The sequence below is a fragment of the Mustelus asterias genome, chromosome 21 (assembly GCF_964213995.1).
Source record: "Mustelus asterias chromosome 21, sMusAst1.hap1.1, whole genome shotgun sequence".
Classification (NCBI taxonomy): domain Eukaryota; kingdom Metazoa; phylum Chordata; class Chondrichthyes; order Carcharhiniformes; family Triakidae; genus Mustelus; species Mustelus asterias.
Genome location: NC_135821.1, coordinates 38,121,664 through 38,147,169, shown reverse-complemented (window position 1 = coordinate 38,147,169; position 25,506 = coordinate 38,121,664). Strand labels below are relative to the sequence as shown.

The 25,506-nt window shown below is 42.3% G+C and overlaps 1 protein-coding gene and 1 long non-coding RNA gene across 7 annotated transcripts in view; one reads left to right on the top strand and one right to left on the bottom strand.

Moving 5' to 3' along the window:
* The window catches only part of LOC144509225 (uncharacterized), a 50,121-nt gene that overhangs the window by 5,115 nt on the left and 19,500 nt on the right, over window positions 1-25,506 (top strand). The gene's annotated exons all lie outside the window — the stretch shown is intronic.
* The window catches only part of inpp5b (inositol polyphosphate-5-phosphatase B), a 140,943-nt gene continuing 123,051 nt past the window's right edge, over window positions 7,615-25,506 (bottom strand). For all 6 annotated transcript variants that reach the window (XM_078237763.1, XM_078237764.1, XM_078237765.1 and 3 more), the window contains 5 exons: window positions 23,717-23,833; window positions 23,485-23,569; window positions 19,370-19,497; window positions 17,336-17,447; window positions 7,615-13,422 (listed from right to left, as the gene is read on the bottom strand). In XM_078237763.1, the coding sequence (XP_078093889.1) occupies window positions 13,298-13,422; window positions 17,336-17,447; window positions 19,370-19,497; window positions 23,485-23,569; window positions 23,717-23,833 (567 nt within the window). In that variant the 3' untranslated portion in view covers window positions 7,615-13,297. The remainder of the gene's footprint in view (window positions 13,423-17,335; window positions 17,448-19,369; window positions 19,498-23,484; window positions 23,570-23,716; window positions 23,834-25,506) is intronic.

Here is a 25,506-nt window from a genome sequence, read left to right as displayed (position 1 = left end):
TATCATCACACATTTGCCCCAGATTTTGAAATGTGACATCTCATTCACTTGCCTCACACACAAAGATTAGATACAGGTGAAGATAAAACAATACGGTTACAACTTATAGTTATCTCAGTTTCCTTTCTGGCAGGTCCGTTGTTTCTTAAATGGAGGTGATACTTTCAAGTGAAATTCTGGCAAAGCAAGGGTTTCTCAATAAGCTGCAAAGTTTTTCGCAGTCAAACTTCCAGGATGATGGTTCTCAGGCAAACTCAAAGTTGGAACAGGTTGGGATTGTCTTTCTCCTATTTTCAAGGTACTGTTGTTTATTACTTTGACTGCTTGTATGACTTGCAACTGGTTCGATAGATTTCAGTGGATTTCTAATTCTGTCTGCAGATTCTGCTGATTTAAAAGCAGACAACCAAAATGGTTTCCCCATCTCGTGATTTCCAAACAAAGGGTGATGTGTCGGTAAATCTTAATCATCCTGGGTTATCATTTGGCATCTCGAGAGTTTGAGACAGCTAGTGTCTTTGAGTGGGATTTTCCACACCCCCACAGCAGATTTTCCAGCAGCGGAAGTGGCTCACCATTGGCTGCTGGTGGGAGCTTCTGGTCCCACCAATGTCTGTTATGTTTTGCATGGCTCCCCCATCTCACTATGGGGGAACCCACCGCAGGGCATCACATTTGGTGGGACAGGAAGATCCCGCTGATGGGAGGGGTTGGAAAATCCCACTCTTTATGATGGAAGAATCCATTCAATTTGAAATTAGTATGGACGGTACAGTGGCACAGTGGTTAGCACTGTTGCCTCACAGCACCAGGGACCCAGGTTCAATTCCGGCCTCAGTGTCAGTGCGGAGTTTGCGATTCTCCCTGTGTCTGCGTGGGTTTCCTCCGGATGCTCCGGTTTCCTCCTACATGCCAAAGATGTGCGGGTTAGGTTGTTTGGCCATGTTAAATTGACCCTTAGTGTCAGGCGAATTAGCAGGGTAAATACGTGGGGCCACAGGGATAGGGCCTGGGTGGAATTGTTGTCGGTGCAGGCTCAATGGGCCAAATGGCCTCCTGCACTGTAGGGGTTCTATTCAATGAAACACTGATACAACATCAGTCTGGAACATTCTGAACTGTTGTTCTCCTTTTATGATGTGGAGATGCCGGCGTTGGACTGGGGTAAACACAGTAAGAGTTTTAACAACACCAGGTTAAAGTCCAACAGGTTTATTTGGTAGCAAATACCATTAGCTTTCGGAGCGCTGCTCCTTCATCAAAGGAGGAGCAGCGCTCCGAAAGCTAATGGTATTTGCTACCAAATAAACCTGTTGGACTTTAACCTGGTGTTGTTAAAACTCTTACTGCGTTCTCCCTTTAGACAGGTGAGTGGTTTTAATTGATGAAAAAAGTCAGGTATCTCTTGGGCAGCCATCTTTTACAGCCTTTGTTCAGCTTTTAAAAATATAAAGTATCGGGACATGACAATTGCTAAAACTCAACAAGGACTTAGAAAAGAAAGTTACGCAATGACAACATGCAAATATTTAGTTTACACCACTTTAAGGAGTCTCACCATTAGACTTTGCCTCTGGACAATTTTTAAAAACTAAAAGCAAATTGAAGAATCTGTTTATTTTTGTGCTTCCACCCTTTTACGCACTACTGTGATGATCAGGTAATAAAAGCTGTCACAGGTTTTGCAAAGGGGAAGAGCTGCAGTTATGGTTTTAATAAATATTGGCTTGCCGTGTTCCCTGAATTAGCAGTTGATTGATGACCTTGGTTTTAGGGTTGCCAACTCTTTAGGATTGCCCTGGAGTCTCCAAGTATTAAAGATCACTCCCCCGGTTATTGCTGTGAGAACATTGCTATGATAAGGTTACATAGTGGTTGTTATCAGACCAGTAATCCAGAAGCATGAACTGAAAATAAAGACGAGAGTTCAAATCCCACCAGTGAAAGTGGGGAATTCAAGTGCAGTTGATTCATTTGGAATAAAAAAAGGCGAGGCTGGATTTTCTGAGGTGGAACCAGAGTGGATGGGCCTGGAAGTTCCCACGGCAGGTCAGCATAGTTCCAATAAAAGCAAATTGCTGCGGATGCTGGAATCTGAAACCAAAAGAGAAAATGTTGGAAAATCCCAGCAGGTCTGGCAGCATCTGTAAGGAGAGAAAAGAGCTGACGTTTTGAGTCCAGACGACCCTTTGTCAAAGCTGTCAGAGCTTTGACAAAGGGTCGTCTGGACTCGAAACGTTAGCTCTTTTCTCTCCTTACAGATGCTGCCAGATCTCCTCAGCATAGTTCCAAACCTGGGAAGTTTTGGAAAGGGCAGCAGATAGCCAATTAGTCCATTTGAGGGACCAGTACAGACACAATTCCAGAGAATTTTCCAGACAACAGGCAGTCCCCACATTCCAGTTGCAACATGGCTAATTAAATGAAGCAGCCTCCTGGCCAGGGTATGCTATGTTTCATCCTGCTAGGGCTTCCCACACCAGTCATGGCCATTAGTCCACAGTTGCAATCACTGGATATTGCTCCTCCATAACCAGGAGCAAATAGCTGTGGCCTTTATTCATTTAAAATTCATTACCTGGTCTTCAGAGAACACCTTCCTTATGATGCACACCCTCTATCTCGCCATGTAGCGGTTGGCAGCTGCCACATCAGAGGGGCTGGGCTGCCAATGTGTCACCGCTGGAGGACTTCCTATGAGCCCTCTAGCCCTGGGATCTCGCCCACCATTGCTAATTAGACCGCATGGCCACCCTCTGGCCATTAGTTGGCCAACTTGCAAAAATCATTGATGGGTGACTATTCCAGTCATAGTGCAAGGTTGATGCTGACATCGGGGTCCTGACCATAAAAGGAAAATCCTGCACCTGGTATATGTAATGATAACACTGAAGCTACTGGATTAGTAAAAAGTCATCTGGCTTACTCGTTCTTTCAGAAAGATAACACGCTGTCCTTACCTGGTCTGGCCTACATAGGACTGCAGCTCCTGAACATGCCTTTGAAATAGCCTATCAAGCTACTCAGTTGTATCAAAACCAGTACAAAACCTTCACCACACAGACTGCAGTGATTCAGGAAGGTGGGTAACCACCACATTCTCAAAGACAATTAGGAGTGATGGGCAATAAGTGCTAGCTTTGCCAGAAACACCCATATCCTACGGGGAAAAGTTGCGTTTTAAAAAAATTTTCTTTGAAATAATTTGTTTACGAGTTATCAAACTTTGTGCCTGAATTTCACGCCTCCCGCCCCCCACCCCACAGACGCACACACAATGGCAGGTTTTCAGGTTAGGGAAGTATGAAATTACATGGACAGGATTCCCCCTGGGATCCTCACTGGCATGACCTGGATGCAATTTTAAATTGGTAACCCCTATTATGTGCCCCACTTAATGGCCATTTTTCCCGCCCACCCTCAATTTGTAGGTTGGCGGGTGCTGGATGGATGAGAGTGGGAAATAGAAAAAAAATCACTGCTATCAATCTTGGATGAGAAGGAGAGTGGGGGTTGGGGGTGGCTACATTGGGAAGCCTCCATCAGAAGCCCCCTTCAAGGACTGGATACCTCTTGATCTTCCTTCATCCTTCCCTGCCTATCCTCCAATTACCTACTCGCTCTGCCACGACCCCTCAGGGCATCCTCTTCCATTCCCAGGAACCCTGGCTCCCTGCACTTAGTCCCAGGCATGGCACTGCATGCCTCTTCCAACCACTGCAACACTGTGCCTGGATGGGCTGGAGAGGATGGGCCAACAGCTCTCCAAGGTAGGACTTCCATCCATTCTTGGAAAGAAGTTCCACCTGCTATCATTCATCACTTATTGGTGCGTAAAATGGCAGCCGGCTGAACCCCCACCATCTGAAAAATTCAGGCCATTGTATTTGTGGGAATAAACTGTTTGACTGATAGTCGATGATCATCTGATTGGGTAATGAAGATGCTGTTCACTTTCCACTTGATGTGGGAAGTCAGAACTGTGAAGATGGACATGATAGGTGGCCAATGGCAGCAGATTGGGGGGCAGGCCAGTTGGAGACAGCAGGTCATGTGGTAACACGTCTAAGGTATATATCCAATCAGAGTTGTCAACTCTGCTCGGTGTTTAAGGCACTGTTAGCAGATTAACTATCAGTGCAGCACAGCCCTTGTTCATTCTCAAACCAGGAAAGAGTGACTTTTGCTAAGGCTACCTTGAACTCTGCGCTCCTCCAAAACTTCCTTTGCCCACCATTGGCATTCGTGCCTTCAGCTGTCCATGCCGAAATCTGTGGAATTCCTTTCCTCAATCACTCCATCTATCCCTTCTCCTCTAAGATTCTCTTTTAAATCTTCCTTTTTAACCAAGGTTTTGGCCAGCTGTTACCTTCTTGGGCTGCCTTTCAGTTTTGATTTGATTCCACACCCATCAAGTTTTTCTACTTTATACATTCAATATAAATGTAAGATTTTGCTGTGTTACTACAGCATAATGAACAGTGACAATGATTACATTCATCTGAACAAAATTTAAAAATACACAGCCTTTATGTTTTGTTTTGTTGAAAAGCCGGTGGTGCATATGCGTTGCACTTGTGATATTAACACAGCATGTCCTGCTCCAACATGCGCACTATCAATGGATGTGATCCCCACAAATCTCTACATCTGATTTATTGTACAATTCCCAGGTTTTGTTTTCTCACATCTGAGAGGAAGTCTTTTTTCTCCAAATATTACCATTAAAATCAGTTTACCAGTGACAATGTACAATCAGAAGTAATTGACAGAAATCCCACTGAGGAGTCAAAAGAGCATAAATTGTATCCTAGTGTTATACATTCTACCCACAAAAAAAGGAGTGTGTGTGTCAATGGTTTGTCACAAGGTAATGTTATGTGTCAAATGGAGTTGTGTCAGCCTTGCCTGCAAGGACACAGCCTCTACACACCAAGACCCCCTGTAGTGCCTCTTCACAATAACGCATGACAACTAGACATCCTAACTGCAGGGGATCTCGGAGGAACCCTGGTCCCGAGATACAATACACAGGCCGACTTGCAAGTGGACATGCAAGTATCCATCAACCAGGAGCTAATTATGGATTGAACAGTATCCACTGCCTTGTGGGTCTGGGTTGGGGGAGTCAATAGCTCTGGAATGAAGTCTTATAATCAGCTGGCAATCCCTTTAAGCAAGCACCTTCCGGAAACCCCTGCAACCAAGTGGGTTCCTGATACAAGAGCTTTCACCCTTCCCCTTGATTCAGTTGAAAAGGTCGAGATGTGCAGATGCTGGGCAGGTCTTAGTTTCCAAATTCTGCCCAGGTTGTACAGCCAAAAACAAATGGAGAAAAACTCAACCAATAGAATATATTGTATCAATTTAGATAAATGCGAGGTGATGCATTTTGGTAGATTGAATGGTAGGGCGTTAGGGAGAGTTATAGAACAAAGAGATCTAGGAGTACAGGTTCATAGCTCCTTGAAAGTGGACAGGGTGGTGAAGAAGGCATTCGGCATGCTTGGTTTCATTGGCCAGAACATTGAATACAGGAGTTGGGACATCTTGATGAAGTTGTACAAGACATCAGTAAAGCCACACTTGAATACTGTGTACAGTTCTGGTCACCCGATTATAGAAAGGAAAATATTAAACTAGAAAGAGTGCAGAAAAGATTTACTAGGATGCTACCTGGATTTGATGGTTTGAATTATAAGGAGAGGCTGGATAGACTGAGACTTTTTTCCCTGGAGCGTAGGAGGTTTAGGGGTTATCGTATAGAGGTCTATAAAATAATGAGGGGCATAGATAAGGTAAATAGTCAACATCTTTTCCCAAAGGCAGGGGAGTGTAAAACTAGGGGGCAAAGGTTTAAGGGGAGAGATACAAAAGGGTCCAGAGGGGCAATGTTTTCACTCAGAGGGTAGTGAATGTCTGGAACGAGCTGCCAGAGGTAGTAGTAAAGGCAGGTGCAATTCTGTCTTTTAAAAAACATTTAGACAGTTACATGGCTAAGATTGGTATAGAGAGATATGGACCAAATGTGGGCAATTGGGTCTAGCTTAGTGGTAAAAATTTGTGGCATGGACAAGTTGGGCCGAAGGGCCTGTTTTGCTGAAAACCTCTGTGACTCTAATTACAATAGCCAGGTTGTGTTCGGTAACTCACTGAAATGGTCATTGAATGATCCACCACAGAAGGAACTGCAGAAGTGTTAAGCTGTGGTTGATCCTGGGATGTGATTACAAAACTATCTATCTTTGTCATTTTTTTAAAAAGCTTTCCTTTTAGGGCAGTGGGCCAATTGAAAGCTTATTTAGCATTGCAGCTATTGCTGTATGTTGAATTAAATAAACAAGACTTCCTGGCCAGAACTCAAAGTATTATAACTTCTCTCCCAAGCCCCATGGATGGGCCAGCCCAGTTTCTAAAACTACATTATTTTGTTTTGTTCAACATTATGGAGGGGAGCTGCGTTTCATCTGAGTCAAATTCTAAAGGTCACAAATTCACCAGAGATCTGAAATCACATTACATGAGATTACATAGGATATGGCACTGAAATAGGTCATTGGCCAACTAGGTCATGCTGTATTTATGTTCCACTCCAGCCTCCTTCCATTTTTCCTCATCTAATTGTACCCTCAATTACCTTCTCCCTCATATGTTTGTTTAGCTTACCCTGAAATGCATGATATTATTCACTTCACTCCGTGGTAGTGAGTTCCACATCCTCATCACTCTTTGGGTAAAGAATTCCCTAGTGGATTTTTTGATGACCATCTTATATTGATGATCTATAGTTATGCTCCTCCTCACAACAGGAAACATTCTCTTTCAACTCAATCAAAAGCCTTCATTGTTTTAAATAACTCAATTAGGTCACCCCTCAGCCTTTTTTCAAGAGGAAAGAGATCTAGTCTGTCGATCTTTTCTTGACTTGTATACACATACGTTTCTGGTATCATTCTTGTAAATCTTCTCACCTTCCCCACTGCCTTTACGTTCTGGAAATGATTGATGTGGGATGATGGCAGATGATACTGATGCCATCCCCAGTTTGGTGACAAGAGGTCGTTTAATTGGGTGAGTGGGTGGCAGCTGGAAACCCCACCTGACCAAGTCCATGGTAGAAGGATTCATGGACAGCCTTCCCCTAGCATCACCAATTCAGGCTATAAACTGGGCAACTAATGCAAAATTAAGGGCCTCATCCCACCACTACGCCATTAACACAATGACGGGCAGGGGACTTGATAAGCAAATTTGTGTGTGGTTGCATGCCTTGTTCACAGGAACTCAGTGCCTGATTGAAGGACCTGGCATCAGGAAAGGGATGGCCCATTGAGAGTGATCTCTCTCTCCCCCTCCCCGCACCTGCTCCTGCCATTGCTCGCTTGTGGCCTCCCATTGAGTAATGATCCTGGTGTTGAATGTTAAACCAAGTAAAATAAATGTACAAATTGTTTAACAATCACGTTGGTTTCCACCTCTGATGCCACGCAAAGACTATGAAGCACTGGGTTTTGCTTACAGTACAATATGACACTTGACACTAGGATATTAAGATGTTTAATCATGTTGTGATGCCGATATGCTCCACAGTATTAAAAATAATGACGACCTCAATCAATGTATAAATAGTTTTAATTCAATTACATACATATGAAAGCTGAACTTTACATAATGGAATATGAAACATTTGGTCCAGCAACGTTACAGTGCCACTGTCAGAGTGCTTGTAGCTCAAAAACATCAGCTGCCTATCACTGTTATCATGTGATATGTACATGTTTTGTTATGTAATGGTTCACTTTGATACACAATGCATCACAAATTTTCAGCATACACAGAGTGAAAGGGTAACCAAATCCACGATCCCTGTAAACAAACTCGGCTAATGATATGGTTCCTCCGAAAAACCTTTGCTGCCGAAGTTTCTTTCAGGATCACATTAACTGCACAGTCTTTGACAGCATACTTTAAATGATTAAGCATCTCCCTCTACCTCCAACACTTGCTTTATTTTCTTGTTTCCATGCAGTTAGGGGTGCGATGGCCTCTGCTTCAGATCTCTCCATTAATGTTGGCAAATACGACAAGTCACATTGGTAATCTTTCCACCCCTTTTCTTTAAAGATGAAACAGTGTGATACCACAATGTGTTCTGCCAATCAGCCTTGTGAACTCATGCTTGTCTATCATTGTACAGCTGGAGCTACTGGAAGCCGTACAAAGTGATAGAGTACTCAACGGGCTGCATGTTCAACGTTTACTAACTCTAGTTTTACTTTTAACAGATGACATGTCAATTTAAAAAGCTAAGTATTGTCCCGAGATTGAAGAGGTCAACTGGTAAGGTGTTTTCATGCTGCCTGGAGCTTGGGCCTGGCTTTCTTGTTCTTACTGTTTCCATGTCATGTTTAACTAAATGTCTTTACATGCACCTCACAGCTTTTCATGTGCTGTGGTACTGAGCTCAAACAGCACTACGCCAGACTCTTCACAATAATAAACCATTGGTGTGTTTCGCAGGCTTTGAAACTATTATGTATACATTGGTTTTCCCAATCTATCCTGGCTGTTGATAATAGCTTGTGCAAGAAGATCCTATTTGTTTAAACTTTGTGCGATTGCCCTTGGCCAGGCTGTGTTGTACTGAATGGGAGATAAATGAGAAGGCCACAATCACAGCTGCAGTAGAAGATATCAACTTGCTTCAGTCAATGATTTGACATACTTTTCTAATTTCTTTTTGACCAATAACAGCATAATTTTAACTGCACTAAAATGCAATGCCCCCAAGTAGTACTGAAGCTTGCAAAAGGTCACTATGCATGATACATTTTATAGTTAAAACGCTAATTTCAGTAAAGGAAGGAAAAACAAATTGATTAGGAGTGGTGCAAGTTCAGTAACATTTCTCTAGGACAAGTGGCACCCTTTGAAAGACACCCAGGGCAATCTTACCTTCCCGTCCTGCCAGTCGATGGGTGGGGTGAGCCGGTAAGATCACAAGAGGCACAAAATCAAGTTCACTCCCGATTTTTTCCCCTCTCGCGATCTTACTGGCACCGGATATACAGCGATATCAGCCTTACACCTGAAAAAAGGCACGAGGCTGATCTCACTATTTAAATTCTATGATGAATAGAATTTAAATATTACATGTAAGCTCAGGACGAATTGTCCAGGCTCACTTGCCTTAGCATCCGTGCCAGTGAAGATCCTTACCAGCGAGGATCACGTATGGTCCCCATCAATGAGGATCTGTTGTGATGGCTTCGCCTGCAGGACTGGAGGCCATTCATGCCCCACCCCCCTTGGGTAGTGCCAGTCTGGCACACTAGCAGTGCTCACCGGGCAGTCGGGCGGGGCCATTGCACTCTCTGCAACCGGTGATCGGCCATGGATGCCAGTGTTAGCAGCGGGAAGGCAGTGACTGATCTCTGTTCTGTCAAATTTCTGGTGGTGAAACAAATTTTGCATTATTTTTTGCTCAGAGTGTGGTAAGATTGATATAAAAATATGAAGAAACATGTTAGAAAGGTGAGCAGAGAGCCAAAAAAATTTGGAAAAAGCATAGCTGTGGACACAAATCTTAACAGTAAGTAGTTATTTTACTATTTCAATAGTGAGAAGGCAACTGGAGAAGGGAAGAGAGCCACAAATGGTAGAGAGAGGCTGGAAACAGGTCAAACACAATAATAAACATTCTGAATGTCTACATTCTCTTTGTATTGACAAAGGAAGATGTGAGAAATACAATTGTTTTTTGCAGGATATATGAATGGCTTTGATGTAACTGAGATGGAAGTCCTCATCGGACTGAAAGGATTTAAATGCAAGAAATTGCAGGGATAACGTATAGTCGTTAGCGTAATGAAACATCCCAAAGGACTTCACCAAAATATTATAAAACAATGCACGACACCAGCATGGGGCCAGAAATGATCAAGGACACAACAGGGTGGAAACCAGCTTCACGAGCTGCTGGCCAATCAGAAGCTGGCAACTCTCCATTGCCTGTGGCGCCAGTGGAATCTGTCACTTCTGCCCCGAGATTGGCTGAGTTAAGAGATGTGGATTTTCGGATGACCACAGGTTTACCAAGGGTGGGAGATTAGTCAGGAGTGCTTTGCAATAGTTGTGCCGAAGACATGGATGTAAGTTTCAGCAGTAAATGAGCTGACATAGGCAAACTTGAACAGAGATGGAAATAGGCGATCTTAGAGATGGCACGGGAATACGATCAGAAACTCCTCTCAAGATTACTTTAAAATGTGAGTAGGTCAAGGAGTCACTGATTTAAAAAGGTGAAATGTAGGTGTATTATCATGAAGATTTGCTTCATTCAAAGTGTTTAATTTCCATTTAGAGCAGTAGAGACAGTTACTGAAAAAAGTGAACTGGATGCTGCAACGGTGGACTTTAGGTTCAGTCCATATGGATGGCCTAAGATGGGCCAAATAGTCTTTTGTCATCTGTATTCAATCTCAAGTCCTCTATTTGAAAATCTATACATTCTACCTCTGAACTATCAAACCAGAACCTGTCACATTATACCTCCTGCCGTTACAACATGGTTTCAAAGACTGTGCAGTTCAAAATAACTTTTAAATAAGACAGATGATCTTCTGAAATTTAAACACTTTCAGGACTGAATGCGATGTACTCAAATAATACATGCATCACTGGAATGTGAAAAGTTAGATACCTGTATATTATATGAAAGGCCACATATATGTCCTGAAACTCTCAAAAGAACAATCATCATATGCTGTGTCAAAAAAAAAGACAATTTTACTCTTGACTGAATTGGCTACCTGTGCATTTAAAGTGTGCGTGTTTAAACACAATAGAAATACTCAGCAGGCAGCATAGCACTCTGTAAAGGTTGACGATTGAAAAGAAAACTACTTACATTGGAATGCAGTATTACAGGAACATAATCGAGGTGTAGTGTAGGGATGCAACTTCAAATCTCAAAGTTCCCCCTCTCAGTGAAGTTGCTGTGACTACATAAGATGGATCAGGGGAAGAAAAGGAAATGTGGGAAAACATATATATTGGGTGAGGTGTTATCCTGGAGCCACTCTGAGATGTCTCCTGGCAGCTTGTCAAGAGCAATGTTGTAAGAGTGACTGGAAATGGGCTTCCTTCGATACCCTCACTGCTCACTTGGCTGGTACTTGGGGAGAAACAGCTGGTACTTGGGGGGGGGGGGGGGGGGTGGTTAATATTAACTCCCCGCATAACAAAAGAAAAGAGGACAACAGTGCACAATTAGATTTTGATGGAGTCCCTGAGCTTTGCCCAACAGCTACAACCACTCGATACCACAAAAGCCTTAGAAATATGCTTTTAGGGGAAAAAAAAAATCGCAATGCTACTTGACATTGTAAAATAAGCACAACTGGCCTGATTTTAACTTTGTGTAACTGAGTTGGCTTATAGTGCATTAAAATCTTAACAATTAATGTATTGATGGAATAGCAAGTACAGCATCAAACTAATTTGATTGTGTCAAAGGGAATAACTGGAATGGATTTCCACTAAAGCACTGCTAGGCATGATTTATAGTATGAAAACATAGAGCCATCATTAGGTTTATTGCAGTGAATTCAAGGTTTAAAAAAATACACCTGATGCAAATAACAATCTCAGTGGAACTAACCACTTCCAACTCAATCCTACTGCATGCAATTATTTATTCAAGTAATACAAAAGAATCTTGATCACTGATTAACACGTTAACCCAGGCATTCAGATTTAATACCTGGGTAACCACTTCTTCTGGAAGCAACACGTTATAGGTGTTGAATGACTTGCATTTAAAATACACTTGTTTTATTCAGCGCTTGTTTTCTCAGACTGAAGTTGCTACGGTACAAGGATATATAAATTTATACAGAAACCCTGCTATAACTAGAACAGTTCAAAAGCATTTATACATCTCTCAAATTCATGTTAGAACGCTAGCTCAAAAAAGGTTCAATGGTAACACATTTTGAGGACCTGGGATCTGTACATGCTCCACATTGCTCCATCAGTTTCTCTGTCACCCACTGATGTACATTTCCCACTTGTTCTGATGACTCACTTAGTTCAAAAATAGGGGGAAAAAATTGTATGTGTGACAAGTTCTGCTTTTCTCATTGTGGATGAGTCTGTGTATTTGAACAGACACAATGATCAAATTAATTCTTATCCTGCTATTACTGGTCTGAAATAGGATCCATCATTGCAGTACCATGTCAACTCCAGAAGGTAACATAACATATTTATTGCATGGGGGAAACTTCTTGTGACTGAAGTTCAATCTAAAACCCCCACTCCATTAATATCTTACACATGTGATTTGTCCACTAAGTGCAGTGCATCATGTTAGATCAATTTTATGCAGAATTTTGACTACTTCAGAAATGTAAACATTATTGTTTAATGTTTAAGTAGTGTCAGTTCTGGGGTTTGAGTTCAGATACCCACCCCTCCTCTCTTTGTTAAAGAGGTGACTCTGAAATAACAGTCAGGAAGTGGCTCCTTGTAGGCAGTCTCTCCATCACCCAGGAGAAATTTTGTGTTGGTGATCTGAAGAGGACCTCTGGGCTTCAATGTTGTTATATTTATCTTGTATTTGTGGAAAATACACCTGGCCACAGACAGACTATGCAAAGTGAAAGCTTTTCACCTTACCCATGTAAGGAGAGCTAAAATAAGCAGTGGTTTGACCAGCTTCACCACCACGGCTGCGACAGTAACTACAGCTCCAGTTTCAGCCAGATGTGTCACTTGGGACAGCTTGAAAGGACTTAAGCAATGAGTATTACACTTTAACTATACGTTAAACAGTTTCTTGATTAATCTCAAATAATTGCTGCGCATAAGACAGTTTTTAAATACCAACTTTCTAACTGCTGTCAATGGCAAGTGGTGTGCAGCATTTGCCTGATACAAGCAGGTGGAGTAACTGGTGGGGCTGGACTTTCAGACAGTCAACGAAAATCATGTTCATACAAAATTGTCAGTTCCCTGCAGCTGGTGCATTACAAAATGCAACATCAAAACCATTGCAGGATGCTTCTGTAAAATGGAAGTGACAAGAACGACTCCAGCTCTGAATCTTTAAACACACGAAGATAAAGTGACATTACAAAATAAGTAGAACCTTGTTTCTGTATTCCAAAAACACTTGCATAATTCTAAAGATATTTACCTTTATCTTCATATAAAAATACTCTTGACTGAAATTGTACAATTTTATTGAATACTAGAAAATAAACACTATGTTGGCTGGGTCAGGCTGCTTCGGTTAACCATCCTTCAGTGTGAGGAAACGTGCAATGAACACTTGTGCTGCCTTCTTATTCTCAATGACGTCACATTGACTTGTGGCATTAGGAGGTGGTCTCAGCATTAGTGCTCCAAAGATGCTCGCTGTGCAGAGAGGAAAAGTTATAAATTTTAAATGATTGCCTGTAATCCTATTTGCGTGCAACATCATATTTCTCTACAAACATTTCTTTTAAAATATTTTATTCATACAATCCATTCTGCCCTCTCAGGTGGGTCTAAAAGATCTCACTATTCTGAAAAGGAGCAGGGGAGTTATCCCCAGTGTCCTGGCCGATATTTATCATTCAATCAATATTAAAACAACAGATTATCTGGATATTTTCACATTACTGTTTGTAGAAGCTTGCTGCGCACGCTTGGACTTAGGGTCACCTGGACTCGAAACGTCAGCTCTTTTCTCTCCTTACAGATGCTGCCAGACTTGCTGAAATTTTCCAGCATTTTCTCTTTTGGTTGCTGTGTTTCCTATGTTATATCAGTAATTGCATTTCAAAAATACTTCATGGACTGTAAAGCACTATGCAATGTCTGGCGGTTGTGAAAGGCACTATATAAATGCCAGCCTTTCCATTCATTCTTTAACCTAACGTGCACCATACCACTACATTGTCAGGTACACTCTTCAGAGCTGGATCTGGAGGAGTGAAAAACTAGAATTACCCAGTACTGGATGAGCAGAAATTTCAGCCAATTAAATATTGGGAAAACTGAAGCCATTGTTTTTGGTCCCCGCTCCAAACTTGGTTTCTTAGCTACTGATTCCATCCTTGTCAACATTCTGAAATTAAGCCAACTTGTTCACAACACCGGTCACGTTTACTTTTGAAATGAGTTGCCGACCTCATATTCTCCATCCATCACTAAGACTGCCTATTTCCACCACTGTAAAATCATTCAACTTCACTTGTTTCAGCTCATCTGCTGCTGAAACCTCCATCCAGTTTTTATTACCTCTAAACTTGACTATTCCAACGCACTCCTAGCTGGTCTCCCACATTCTATCTTCCATAAATTTGACGTCATCTGAAACTCCACCACTCGTGTCTTCACCCACAACCAATCCCATTCTCCTGTTACCCAAGCTTACTGACCGGCCAAGCAAGGAAAGAAAATCACAGATGCCATGAATTTTATGAGAAATATCGTACACCATTTCAGAGAACCTACATTCATTACATCGACATGATGAATTTGAACTGAAAGCAGTTTCATTTGCAGAAATTCTATATTCACCAATAAGCGATTCCTTGGGGACCACAATGACACCGAGGAATGATTTTAAGTAATATTGATTTTTAAAATCCAATCCTTGCTTTCAAATCCTTCCATGGTCCTCGCCCCTCCCTATCTCTGTAATCACTTCCAACCTCACAACCCACAAGGTATCTGCTCTACCTCTAAATCCGTTCTTTTGTGCGTTCTTAATCATAATTGGTGGCCGTGCCTTCAGTTGTCTAGGCCCCAAGCTCTGGAACTTTAAGATGAAATAAGTGAAAAGATTTTTTAAAATGTGGGTAGATTTTAACTTTAGGGTGGTCGTCTCAGTTTTGAGGTTGGGTCCTCCATCCAAATGTGGCTGGCGAGCAAGTTTTGCACCGCAGGAACTTTGATTGGACAAGAAGCTAGCAATAGTTGCATGTAGGTCCTGCTGATGTGAGATGGGGCATGAGGGGAAGGTGAGATTGAAAGGGTAAGGCCAAAGATGGCAGCAGCTGCATCGCTCTTGTGGAGCTGGGAGGAGCATTGCTGCTCCAGAAAGAGAAATAGAAGCAGAATAAATTTTTGTGTGAGTTTCCAGAGTGGCCAGCAGTGGTTTTTAATTCAGTCCCACTCAACAGGTCACCAATCTTCAAAGTCATTTACTATGAACACACAGCACCATGGAGATGTTTCTGAGAGCCCTGATAAAACACCAGATAAATGCAAGCATTTTTATCTTTTAGAATTATAACTTTCTTTCGAACAGCTCTTACTCTTAAATTTGGGTCAGTCAATTTTTTTAAGTGCTAAAGCTATCTCATTTTGAAAGCCAAGTGTTTGCTTCTTGAGGCATTCAGATGTGGCTTTTAAATTTTTTTCAGGAGCACTGTGTACTTGGAACGGATATAAAAATTCAAGTGGATCAAAGTGTAAGTAATTAACTTGAAAAGCAATTCAATGTCAGTGTTACACCATCCTCAAATCTAACAGAAGGAATCTATTTTGACCTTTCTACGGAACCTAAGTGAACTGGAGGCAAATCAGTATCATGGTCAGATGCCACAAATTTTGTGACAAATTATCACGTACCATTTCAAGGAATCTACTTTCATGATATAAACATGATAAATTTGTGAACTGAATGCTTGTTCCTTTCATTTACAAAAAATGATAAACTTACCAGTAACTGTTTCCTTGGGAAATGTTAGGGACCAGATCAGAAACACAAAGATATATTAGGAAGTTAGCCTAGACCCCAACTATTTTTGATTTTGGCATCAGTGCGAGGATAAGGTGTTTCACTCCAGGTGTGATTCTACTGACTTACTAGGAAGCTTTTATCAAAACAAACTTTATTTAACAATACAGTTTAACTATAACAAAAAGAATTGGTGTAAGTTTTACTAATTGAAATAAACATGACAAGATATAATTTTTAACTGCTAGCCTATATTAGTTCCAATTTAAGCAATATTAAGCAAAATCAGTTAGTAAACAACAAGCTTACTTGCTAGTATGCAGGCTGTTAGTCCCCAAACCTCCAGAAACACCTCTGGAGAGAGATATCTATTTTCTAGCAGGTCCCAGACTTTAAACTCCAGAGACAGAGAAAGAAAAGGTGCTGCTCCTTGCCAATCCAAGCAGAAACTGCCTGCTTTTCCCCTTGTCCCATTAACACATGACACGCTCTTGTCAATCAATCTAATTGAACCCTACTCTGAAACCTCAGGGCACAACCCAAAATATAAACAAAACTGAATTAGTTCAGGTTAAGACAAACACCCCTATATCTCGCAGCAATTACTCTCCTGCATTCTTAGCAGGTGAGCTGCCTGAAGCAGACAAAATGGCACCATTTAACAAAGGTGAATCTTAACATATCCTTCAAAAGAAACATGTCACAAAATACATTTCTTAAATGCACAGTATGGTCATAGGAACCACAGTGACACCATAGAATTCACGACAGAAAGCTAGCTAAACCAGCAAGTGAAATGACTATTCAACTGCAACACAAATCAACATGTACCAAGCTTTGAAAAATGCTCAGTAAAACTTATCTTGACACTGGAGAAATATTGGTGTAGAAAATTGGTGTGCCACGGTGTGCCCATTCTTCATGCTTAAACTGACCAAGTCAACTCGCAACATCGCAGACAGGGAGTGCAAATGCATTCCTGGTGGAAAGTGCACTGCCCTCTGTACTAAATAAGGTAGTAACACTGTTGAGCTGGAGAAAGCGCACAGGGAATATTTACAGGCCCGATTCATTCATTCAAGTGTGCTGGAACCATCTTTAATTTTTGAATGCCTCATTACTTCACATGTCACATTCTGAACTCAGAGCACAATGTGGTGCTGACCAGCAGGAAGGAGCCTGATTACCTGAATCTGGAGCCTATATTGAAAGAGCGTCAGCAACTCAACCAGGGAGCAGCTACCTTCTTTCCTGATGCAGAAATTCACACCCTTCCCAATATTAGTTTATACCCTCCACTCTTCCTAGCCTAATCACTTACCTTTCCTCACTCACCTGAGGTCTACGGCAACCCCAACAGCAGGCAGAACATACATTTCTACTCCCAGGCAGCTCTGCAGCTTCAGGGAAAAGCCCAATATTGGGAGAACCTCCGTCCTCACCTTTCACATGCAGTTTATCTTACCAAATGCAGCATTTTCAAGGCCATCAAGTCTATTTGGTTTTCATCATACAATTCTCCAATTAGTCTTTGATTTTATTTCCTCTAACACAATTTACTGCAATTGTTCTTGAGAGAGGGAGCTTTTAGCTTACCAAGTGTAGGCACATCAAGGTTGTTGCAAACAGCATTTTTCAGAAGCTCTCGAAGGAAAGCCATTAAATAATTGAATACATTCTTATGGCATTGAGGTAGCTTGGAGACAACCTAACAGGAGAAAAAGGTACAGAAATACAGAACAGATTATATCGGGTATGACTCATGCATTGTTCAATAAAACGTTACTTCACTTTCCCGCCTACTCCAATTGAGGGTCACAGGGCGTTGGAGCTATCCTTAGCCCCCCTTGCCACACCCGCACACACATACACACACACACACTAAGGGGCAATTTACCGTGGTCAATCCACCTAACATGTATGTCTTTGGACTGTGGAAGGAAACTGGAGCACCCGGAGGAAACCCACGCAGACACAGGGAGAACGTGCAAACACCACAGACACGAAAGGCCGGAATTAAACCCAGGGTCTCTGGAGTTATGAGGCAGCAGTGCCACTGTGCTGCCCTATTTACTAAAACACATAACTAAACTATTCTTCTTGCCAAGTTTACAGATGGAAGATAAATTCATTGACAAAACCTGTATTTATATAGCAGATTTATTTATATTGAAATAAATCCCAAGTTGCTTCCTAGAGGAGAAAAAAAAGTGTGGATGCCAATATTTAAAGAAAAGTTTGACCTAAGGATGGACTTTTTCAGGGTTTTTAAAGTTGGAGGGAATGCTGAAGAGATGGAAGAATTTGGGAAGGCGCCTCTGGATACTGTGGCCGAGGCAGGTGAAGGTTGTGTGGGGAAAGGCAAGTGAAGGAGATTCAATGGCCAGGAGACCAAAGTCTAAGACCTGGAGGATGGGAAGGAGCGGGGTGTAACTCTGGAGTAGCTGCTGGAGATAGAACAAGACAAAGCAGTGGAGGACCTTGTAGATGGGGGCAACTACTTAAAATTCAATCTCTTGGGTGACTGGAAACCAGGGTAAGGTGACAAAGTCTAGGATTATGATTGAGTGGGGAGGGGAGGTTTAAACAATTTCAAGATTATGAAAGTTGAGAAGACACTGGAGAAGTCAAGACTGCAAAGAAAGTTTTCACAAGGGGTACAGACAGAAGTGTTATAGAGATGGAAAAACATGGTTGTAGTGGTGGCTAATTAGATTCAGTTAAATCATTGCTGATCTGTATCTTAACTCCAGCTATCTCCCTTGGTTACAGCACCCTTAATGCCCTTGTCAAACAAGAATCTAACAATCTGTTTTGAAACTTTCTATCAACACCCAGGCCTCTACAGTTCTTCAGGAAACAAAGCTTCCTGACATCACACCTAAACAGCCTGCCACAATTTTTCTTTTTCTTTATTCTTTCATGGGATATGGATGTCACTGGCCAGGCTGGCCTTTGTTACCCATCCCTATTTCCCTTGAATTGAGTGACTTGCTAAGCTAATTCAAAGGGCAGTTAAGAGTCAACCATATTGCTATGGGCATGGAGTCACATGCAAGCCAGATTGGGAGAGGAGGGCAGATTTCCTTCCCTGAAGGAAATCAGTGAAACAGATAAGATTTTACAACAATCAACAATGGTGATCATGGTCACCATTAATAAGACTGACTTTTAATTTCATTTTCATTAATTAAATTTAAATTCCAACAGCTGCATTGTTCTGGGTTCTTTCACCAGAGGAAGTAGTTTTTCTCTGTCATAGAGAAGAGGCCCTTCGGCCCATCGTGTCTACACTGGCTGTCAAGTACCCATCTATTCGAATCCCACTTTCCAGTTCGTAACCTTGTGTGCTACAGCGTTTCAAGTGCTCATCTAAATGTTTCTTAAATGTTCTGAGGGTTCCCTCCCCCTCACAACGAGTTCCAGATTCCCACCCCCTCAGGATGAAAACATTTTTCCTCAAAGCCCCTCTAAATATCCTGCCCCTTACCTTAATCTATGTCCCTTGATTGTTAACCCCTCTACTAAGGGGAAAGGTTCCTTCCTATCTCCCCTACCTATTGATTATAATTACCTCATATAGTCAAATTGTGAATACAGCGAATGAAGAAGCTGCATTATATTCTTTACCTGTTCACTCAGAGTGTAGCTGTATGAACTCTCTAAACAATTCTTGTACAGGTTGTAAGGAATGACTGGCTCTGGAAGGGCATCCAGCAGGAGCAACAGTGCTTCGGTTATAGAATGGTTACTGCCAGCTGCAAACACAAGTTAAAGAAAAAGACCAAGTGCTTAATGTCTCCTGCACACAAAAAATACATCAGTCAATCTCACAGCAGAAACCATTTTGAGAAGGGAAAAGGAAGGTTAAAAAACATCACTAATGGTGACTTAAATTTCTTCTAAACTAATACTGCTGCACAAAGAGAAATCCAGATTTTCCACAGGATGCTTGTACTGGTGTCTATCCATTCACTGCATTTTGTTAATATGTTTTAAAATTGCTGACCTGGGGAGTTGCTGTTTTCTGCTAACCACTCCTGCAATCTGTCATCCTTAAATTCTACTCAGGTAGCACTATGTGTACAGAATGCTGACATCCCTCTGTCACTGCTGTATTCCGTGATGGGGATGAACATCATGATGAATGGTATACCCTCCCATGTGACACCACTTAATTCTTGCAGTGTTAATTGGGTACTTTACGCAGAGATGTGCAGGTTAGGTGGATTGGCCATGATAAATTGACCCTTAGTGCCGGGGATTAGCTAGGGTAAATACGTGAGGTTATGGAAATAGGGCCTGGGTGGACTCGATGGGCAAAATAGCCTCCTTCTGCACTGCAGGATTCTATGATTCTATGGTGATTGCATTCACCCATCAATGGAAGTTTTCCTGGAAGACCTGCTAGACAAAAAGTATATCATAGAAAAGTTACTTGAGGTTGGATATTATTCCAATGTAATCAAGCTAAGTTGCTCTACAAGCTTTTTTTTAAATGGAGGCTGTATCCAATCGAAAATAAATGCTCGGGTGAGGATGCCCTGATGAGGAATTTACTACAAGTGTGTGGAGCACTACTGGACAAAAAAAAGAGACTATATGGGAAAGAGTGTAAGGTAAACCAAAAGTAAAAAAAAGGCTTGTACGTATCATCTTAGGGCATCCCAATGCACTTCACAACCAATAATTAGCTTTGAAGTAAAGTTGCTGTTATCTTGGCGAAAAGCCTGACGTTTGTGTGTATACACAAATACACTGCCCTTGCCCATCTTAAATAGCTAATTGAAGTCAAATACTGAGAGCTTGGAAGCAAGACAGTCTCTGTTTTTTCATAGAGCCAAACAAGTTTAAAGTGCACAAGGAGCCCATTTGGCCAATCATGCCTATTCTAACTCTTTGTTCAAGTATTACAGTGGCTATTTTGACTCATGGATGTGAAAAAAACTCCAACTGATGAAAAGTTAATCTCTACAAAGATGACGTTGCCCAATTTCCCTCAGATTAGAAACAAAATACAGGTCATACCCAGTTACATGAGGTGTATAAAGTGAGTTTTCATGACTTTTGTGTTTCTGCACAGCCAATAAAGCAGCACGCATGATGACCTGTGATAGCTCCTTGAAATAGCTACCCAATTAGTCTCACTCCCCAAACTTTTCTCCTCCAAAGTATTTGGAATAATAAAATCCCTACAGTGCAGAAAAGGCCAGTTGGCTAATCAAATCTGCACTGACTCTGACAGAGCATCTTACCCAGGCCCTCTCCCCTGCCCTATGCCCATAACCCCACACATTTCCCATGGCTAATCCATCTAACCTACACATCTTTGGGAGGAAACCGGAGCACCCAAAGGAAACCCACGCAGACATGGGAGAATGTGTAAACTCTACACAGTCACCCAAAGCTGGAGTTGAACCCAAGTCCCTGAGGCTGTGAGGCAGCAGTGATAACCACTGTGCCACCCTTTTATCCAATTCCCTTTTGAAAGTTATGATTGAATTTGTTTCCACCACCTTTTCAGGCAGCGCATTTCAGATTGTAACAAATCACTGCGTAAAGAAAAATTATCTTCATCTTGTATCTGATTCTTTAGCCTTCAATCAGCTGCTTACCAACCCTTCTGCCACTGGAAAACTTTTCATGATTTTGAACATTCTATTACATCTCCCCAGAATTGGCCAAAATATACCACCTGGGACCTAACAAGTGATTCATAAAGTTTTAGCATAACCTTGCTTTGATTTTTTTAAAAATCCTTTATCTGTCCTATTACATTTAGAGATTTGTAAACATACGCACCCCCACCCTCTCCCCGCAAGGTCTCTCTGTTTCTTCAATTTGCTTAAAAATTGTACCATTTAGTTTATATCGCCTATCCTTGTCCTTCTTTGCAAAGTACATCACTTCACACTGCTCAGTGTGGAACTGCGACAGCTATGCTCTATCCATTTCATCAGCCTGTCTATGTCTTCCAGAAGTCTGTTACTAGCTTCTGCTCTGTTTACTCCATTTCCAAGTTCCGAGTTGTCTGCAAACTTCGAAATTATGTCCTAGAAACCCAAGTCCAGGTTGTTAACATGTACCAAAAATAAAGCACTGGCCCCAATCTCAACTCCTGGGATACTCAGTTTGAAAACAACTTTTTAAAATTCATTTATGGGATGTGGGCATTGCCAGCTAAGCCAGCACTTATTGCCCATCCCTTGTTACCGTTGAGAAGGTGATGAACTGCTGCAATCCATGTGGTGTAGATCCACCAATAGTGCTGTTAAATGCTCCCCTATCATAGATCACAGAAATCATAGAAACCCTACAGTACAGAAAGAGGCCATTCGGCCCATTGAGTATGCACCGACCACAATCCCACCCAGGCCCGACCCCCATATCCCTACATATTTTACGCGCTAATCCCTCTAATCTACGCATCCCAGGACACTAAGGGGCAATTTTAGCATGGCCAATCAACCTAACCCGCACATCTTTGGACTGTGGGAGGAAACCGGAGCACCTGGAGGAAACCCACGCAGACACGGGGAGAACATGCAAACTCTGCACAGACAGTGACCCAAGCCGGGAATCAAACCCAGGTCCCTGGAGCTGTGAAGCAGCAGTGCTAACCACTGTGCTACCGTGCCGCCCTATCATTTGTGTTAGGTTGATTAGTCTCTAATTCTCCAATTATCCTTCTCTCCCCCTTTTATTTTGCAATGGGTGTGATATTTGCAATCGCCCAATTCTTTGGCACTGCACTCATATGAAGGAGGATTGAAGATTGTGGCCAGAGCCTCCATTTTATCCACCCTCAATTCTCCCTGCTAGGTCAGATGCTTTCCATCCAGACTGGGTGATTTTGTACTTTTGAGTACTGCCAATCTTTTAAGATTGGTTTTTATTCTTTCATGGAATGTGGGCATTGCTAGCCAGGCCAGCATGTGTTGTCCATCCCTAATCACCCTTGAGAAGGTGATGGTGAAGCGCTGCAGTCCATGCGGTGGAGGTACACCCACAGTGCTGCTAGGAAAGGAATTCCAGGATTTTGATTCAGAGACAGTGAAGATATGGCAATATAGTTCCAAGTCAGGATGGTGTGTGGCTTGGAGGGGAACTTGCAGGTGGTGATGTGTTCATGCATCTGCTGCCCTTGTCCTAGGTGTAGAGTCTGAGGGTTTGAAAGGTGCTGTCGAAGGAACCTTGGTGAGTTGCCCGCAGTGCATCTTGTATCTAGTACACACTGCTGCCACTGTGTGTCATTGATGGCAGGAGTGAATGTTTAATAACTCCTCTTTATCTATTTTTAACCATCTAATTTCTCTGCTGTGACATTGGCAACATTCTCTTCTTTAATGAAGGCAGGTGCAAAGTTGCCATTTACTACATCAGCCATGCCCGCTGCCTCCACAAGAATATTTCTCTTTTGGTCCCAATTGGCCCCACTAATAGCTCTATATGTTGTAATAGCAGTATCTTTGACTCGAGGTAAATGGTAGGCTGATTTCAGGTATTGTACATGTAAATAGGAATATTATAGTCATTATACTGTAGTGACACATTGTCAATTCTTAATCAACTTTTATCAGGACTTTGCTAAACCATCCTGGGAAAGAACCTTCATACTGATAACAAATCAATGCAGCAAAGCTGCACTTCAATACTTAAAGCACAAATAATGGCACAGCTCAGAATGTCTGTGAAGTCATTATGAGGCACAATTTAGAGTTTAATTACTATTCAGGAAAGGATACGGAGAAAGTCTGGTATTCCAGTATCTAAACAGTCTCGTATCTCCTCAAATTCTGACTTCAGTCCTGGCTGCTGGAACAAGTCTCCCTACAAATAATAGCAGCAATTAAATAAAGTCAAAAAAGGCAATCGACAATCCCACATCTAAGTAGAGTGAAAATGGGGAAGGAAAATAGAGAGAGACACAGCTTGGAAATAAATCCAACAACAACAAAGATGTTTTTCCGGTGAGACCTGGAGTGAAGCATTCCGGTGTAGGTGATCGACCAACATCCAGACTTCTTTCGGAATATCAAGTGGCATTTCATCTGCAGAGCTGTCGAAAGGTTTGTTTGCCTTTGCCATTCTTTCCTGCAGAGTTAAAAAGAAACTGTTTAAAATCTAGTACATTTATCATCTGCACAAAAAAACTCGAATTTTTCTTTTCTGATTTGCTCAACTGCACCCTCACCTACACTTTAGACACTCAAGTCCCCAATGAAACTATTACTTCCTCACCCTCTGGTACAACCCTCATCGCTGCTCCCTTAAGTCCAAGAGATACAGACTTGAAAGGAAATGGCAGAAACTGCTTGGGTCCTCCATTGCAAGATCTGGCTAGATCACAAAACACATAGAACAAAGAACAATACAGCACAGGAACAGGCCCTTCGGCCCTCCAAGCTCGTGCTGCTCCCTGGTCCAAAATAGACCATTCTTTTGTATCCCTCCATTCCCACTCCGTTCATATGGCTATCTAGATAAGTCTTAAACGTTCCCAGTGTGTCCGCCTCCACCACCTTGCCTGGCAGTGCATTCCAGGCCCCCACCACCCTCAGTGTAAAATATGTCCTTCTGATATCTGTGTTAAACCTCCCCCCCTTCACCTTGAACCTATGACCCTTCATGAACGTCACCACCGACCTGGGGAAAAGCTTCCCACCGTTCACCCTATCTATGCCTTTCATAATTTTATACACCTCTATTAAGTCTCCCCATATCCTCCGTCTTTCCAGGGAGAACAACCCCAGTTTACCCAATCTCTCCTGATAACTAAGCCCCTCCATACCAGGCAACATCCTGGTAAACCTCCTCTGTACTCTCTCCAAAGCCTCCACGTTCTTCTGGTAGTGTGGCGACCAGAACTGGACGCAGTATTCCAAATGCGGCCGAACCAATGTTCTATACATCTGCAACATCAGACCCCAACTTTTATACTCTATGCCCCGTCCTATAAAGGCAAGCATGCCATATGCCTTCTTCACCACCTTCTCCACCTGTGACGTCACCTTCACATGATAGGGTCCTCCTCAGCAAATCAACTGTCCTTGCAAACTACCACCCCACCTCCAACCTCCCTTTCCTCTCCAAAGTCCCTGAACATGTTGTCACCTTCCCAATCCACACCCATCTTTCCTTCTATCTTGAATCCCTCCAATCAGGTTTCCACCCCTTCCACGGTACAGAAATGGCTCTTATCAAAGTCACAAATTACACTCAATGTGACTGTGATAAAGGTAAACCTTTGCTCTACCTCCTCCTTGATCTGCCTGCTGGCCACATCATCCTCCAATGCCTCTACATTACCATCCAGCTGGGTGGAACTGCTCTCACCTGGCTCCATTCTTATCTCTAATCATGTTCAGAGTTAAAGTTTACTTATTTATTAGTCACAAGTAAGGCTTATATTAACACTGCAATGAAGTTACTGTGAAATTCCCCTAGTCGCCACAATCTGGCACCTGTTCAGGTCAATGCACCTAACCAGCACGTCTTTTAGAATGTGGGAGGAAACCCACGCGGACACGGGGAGAACGTGCAAACTCCACACAGACAGTGACCCAAGCCGGGAATTTGAACCCCGGTCCCTGGCACTGTGAAGCAGCAGTGCTAATCACTTTGCTACCGTGCACAATAACAATATCAATAGCAATGGCTTCTCCTCCTGCTCCCAAACTGTTATTTCTGGTGTCCGCCAAGGATCTATTCTTGACCTTATCCTAGTTCTCATCTACATACTGCCCTTCAGTGAGGTCACCTGATGA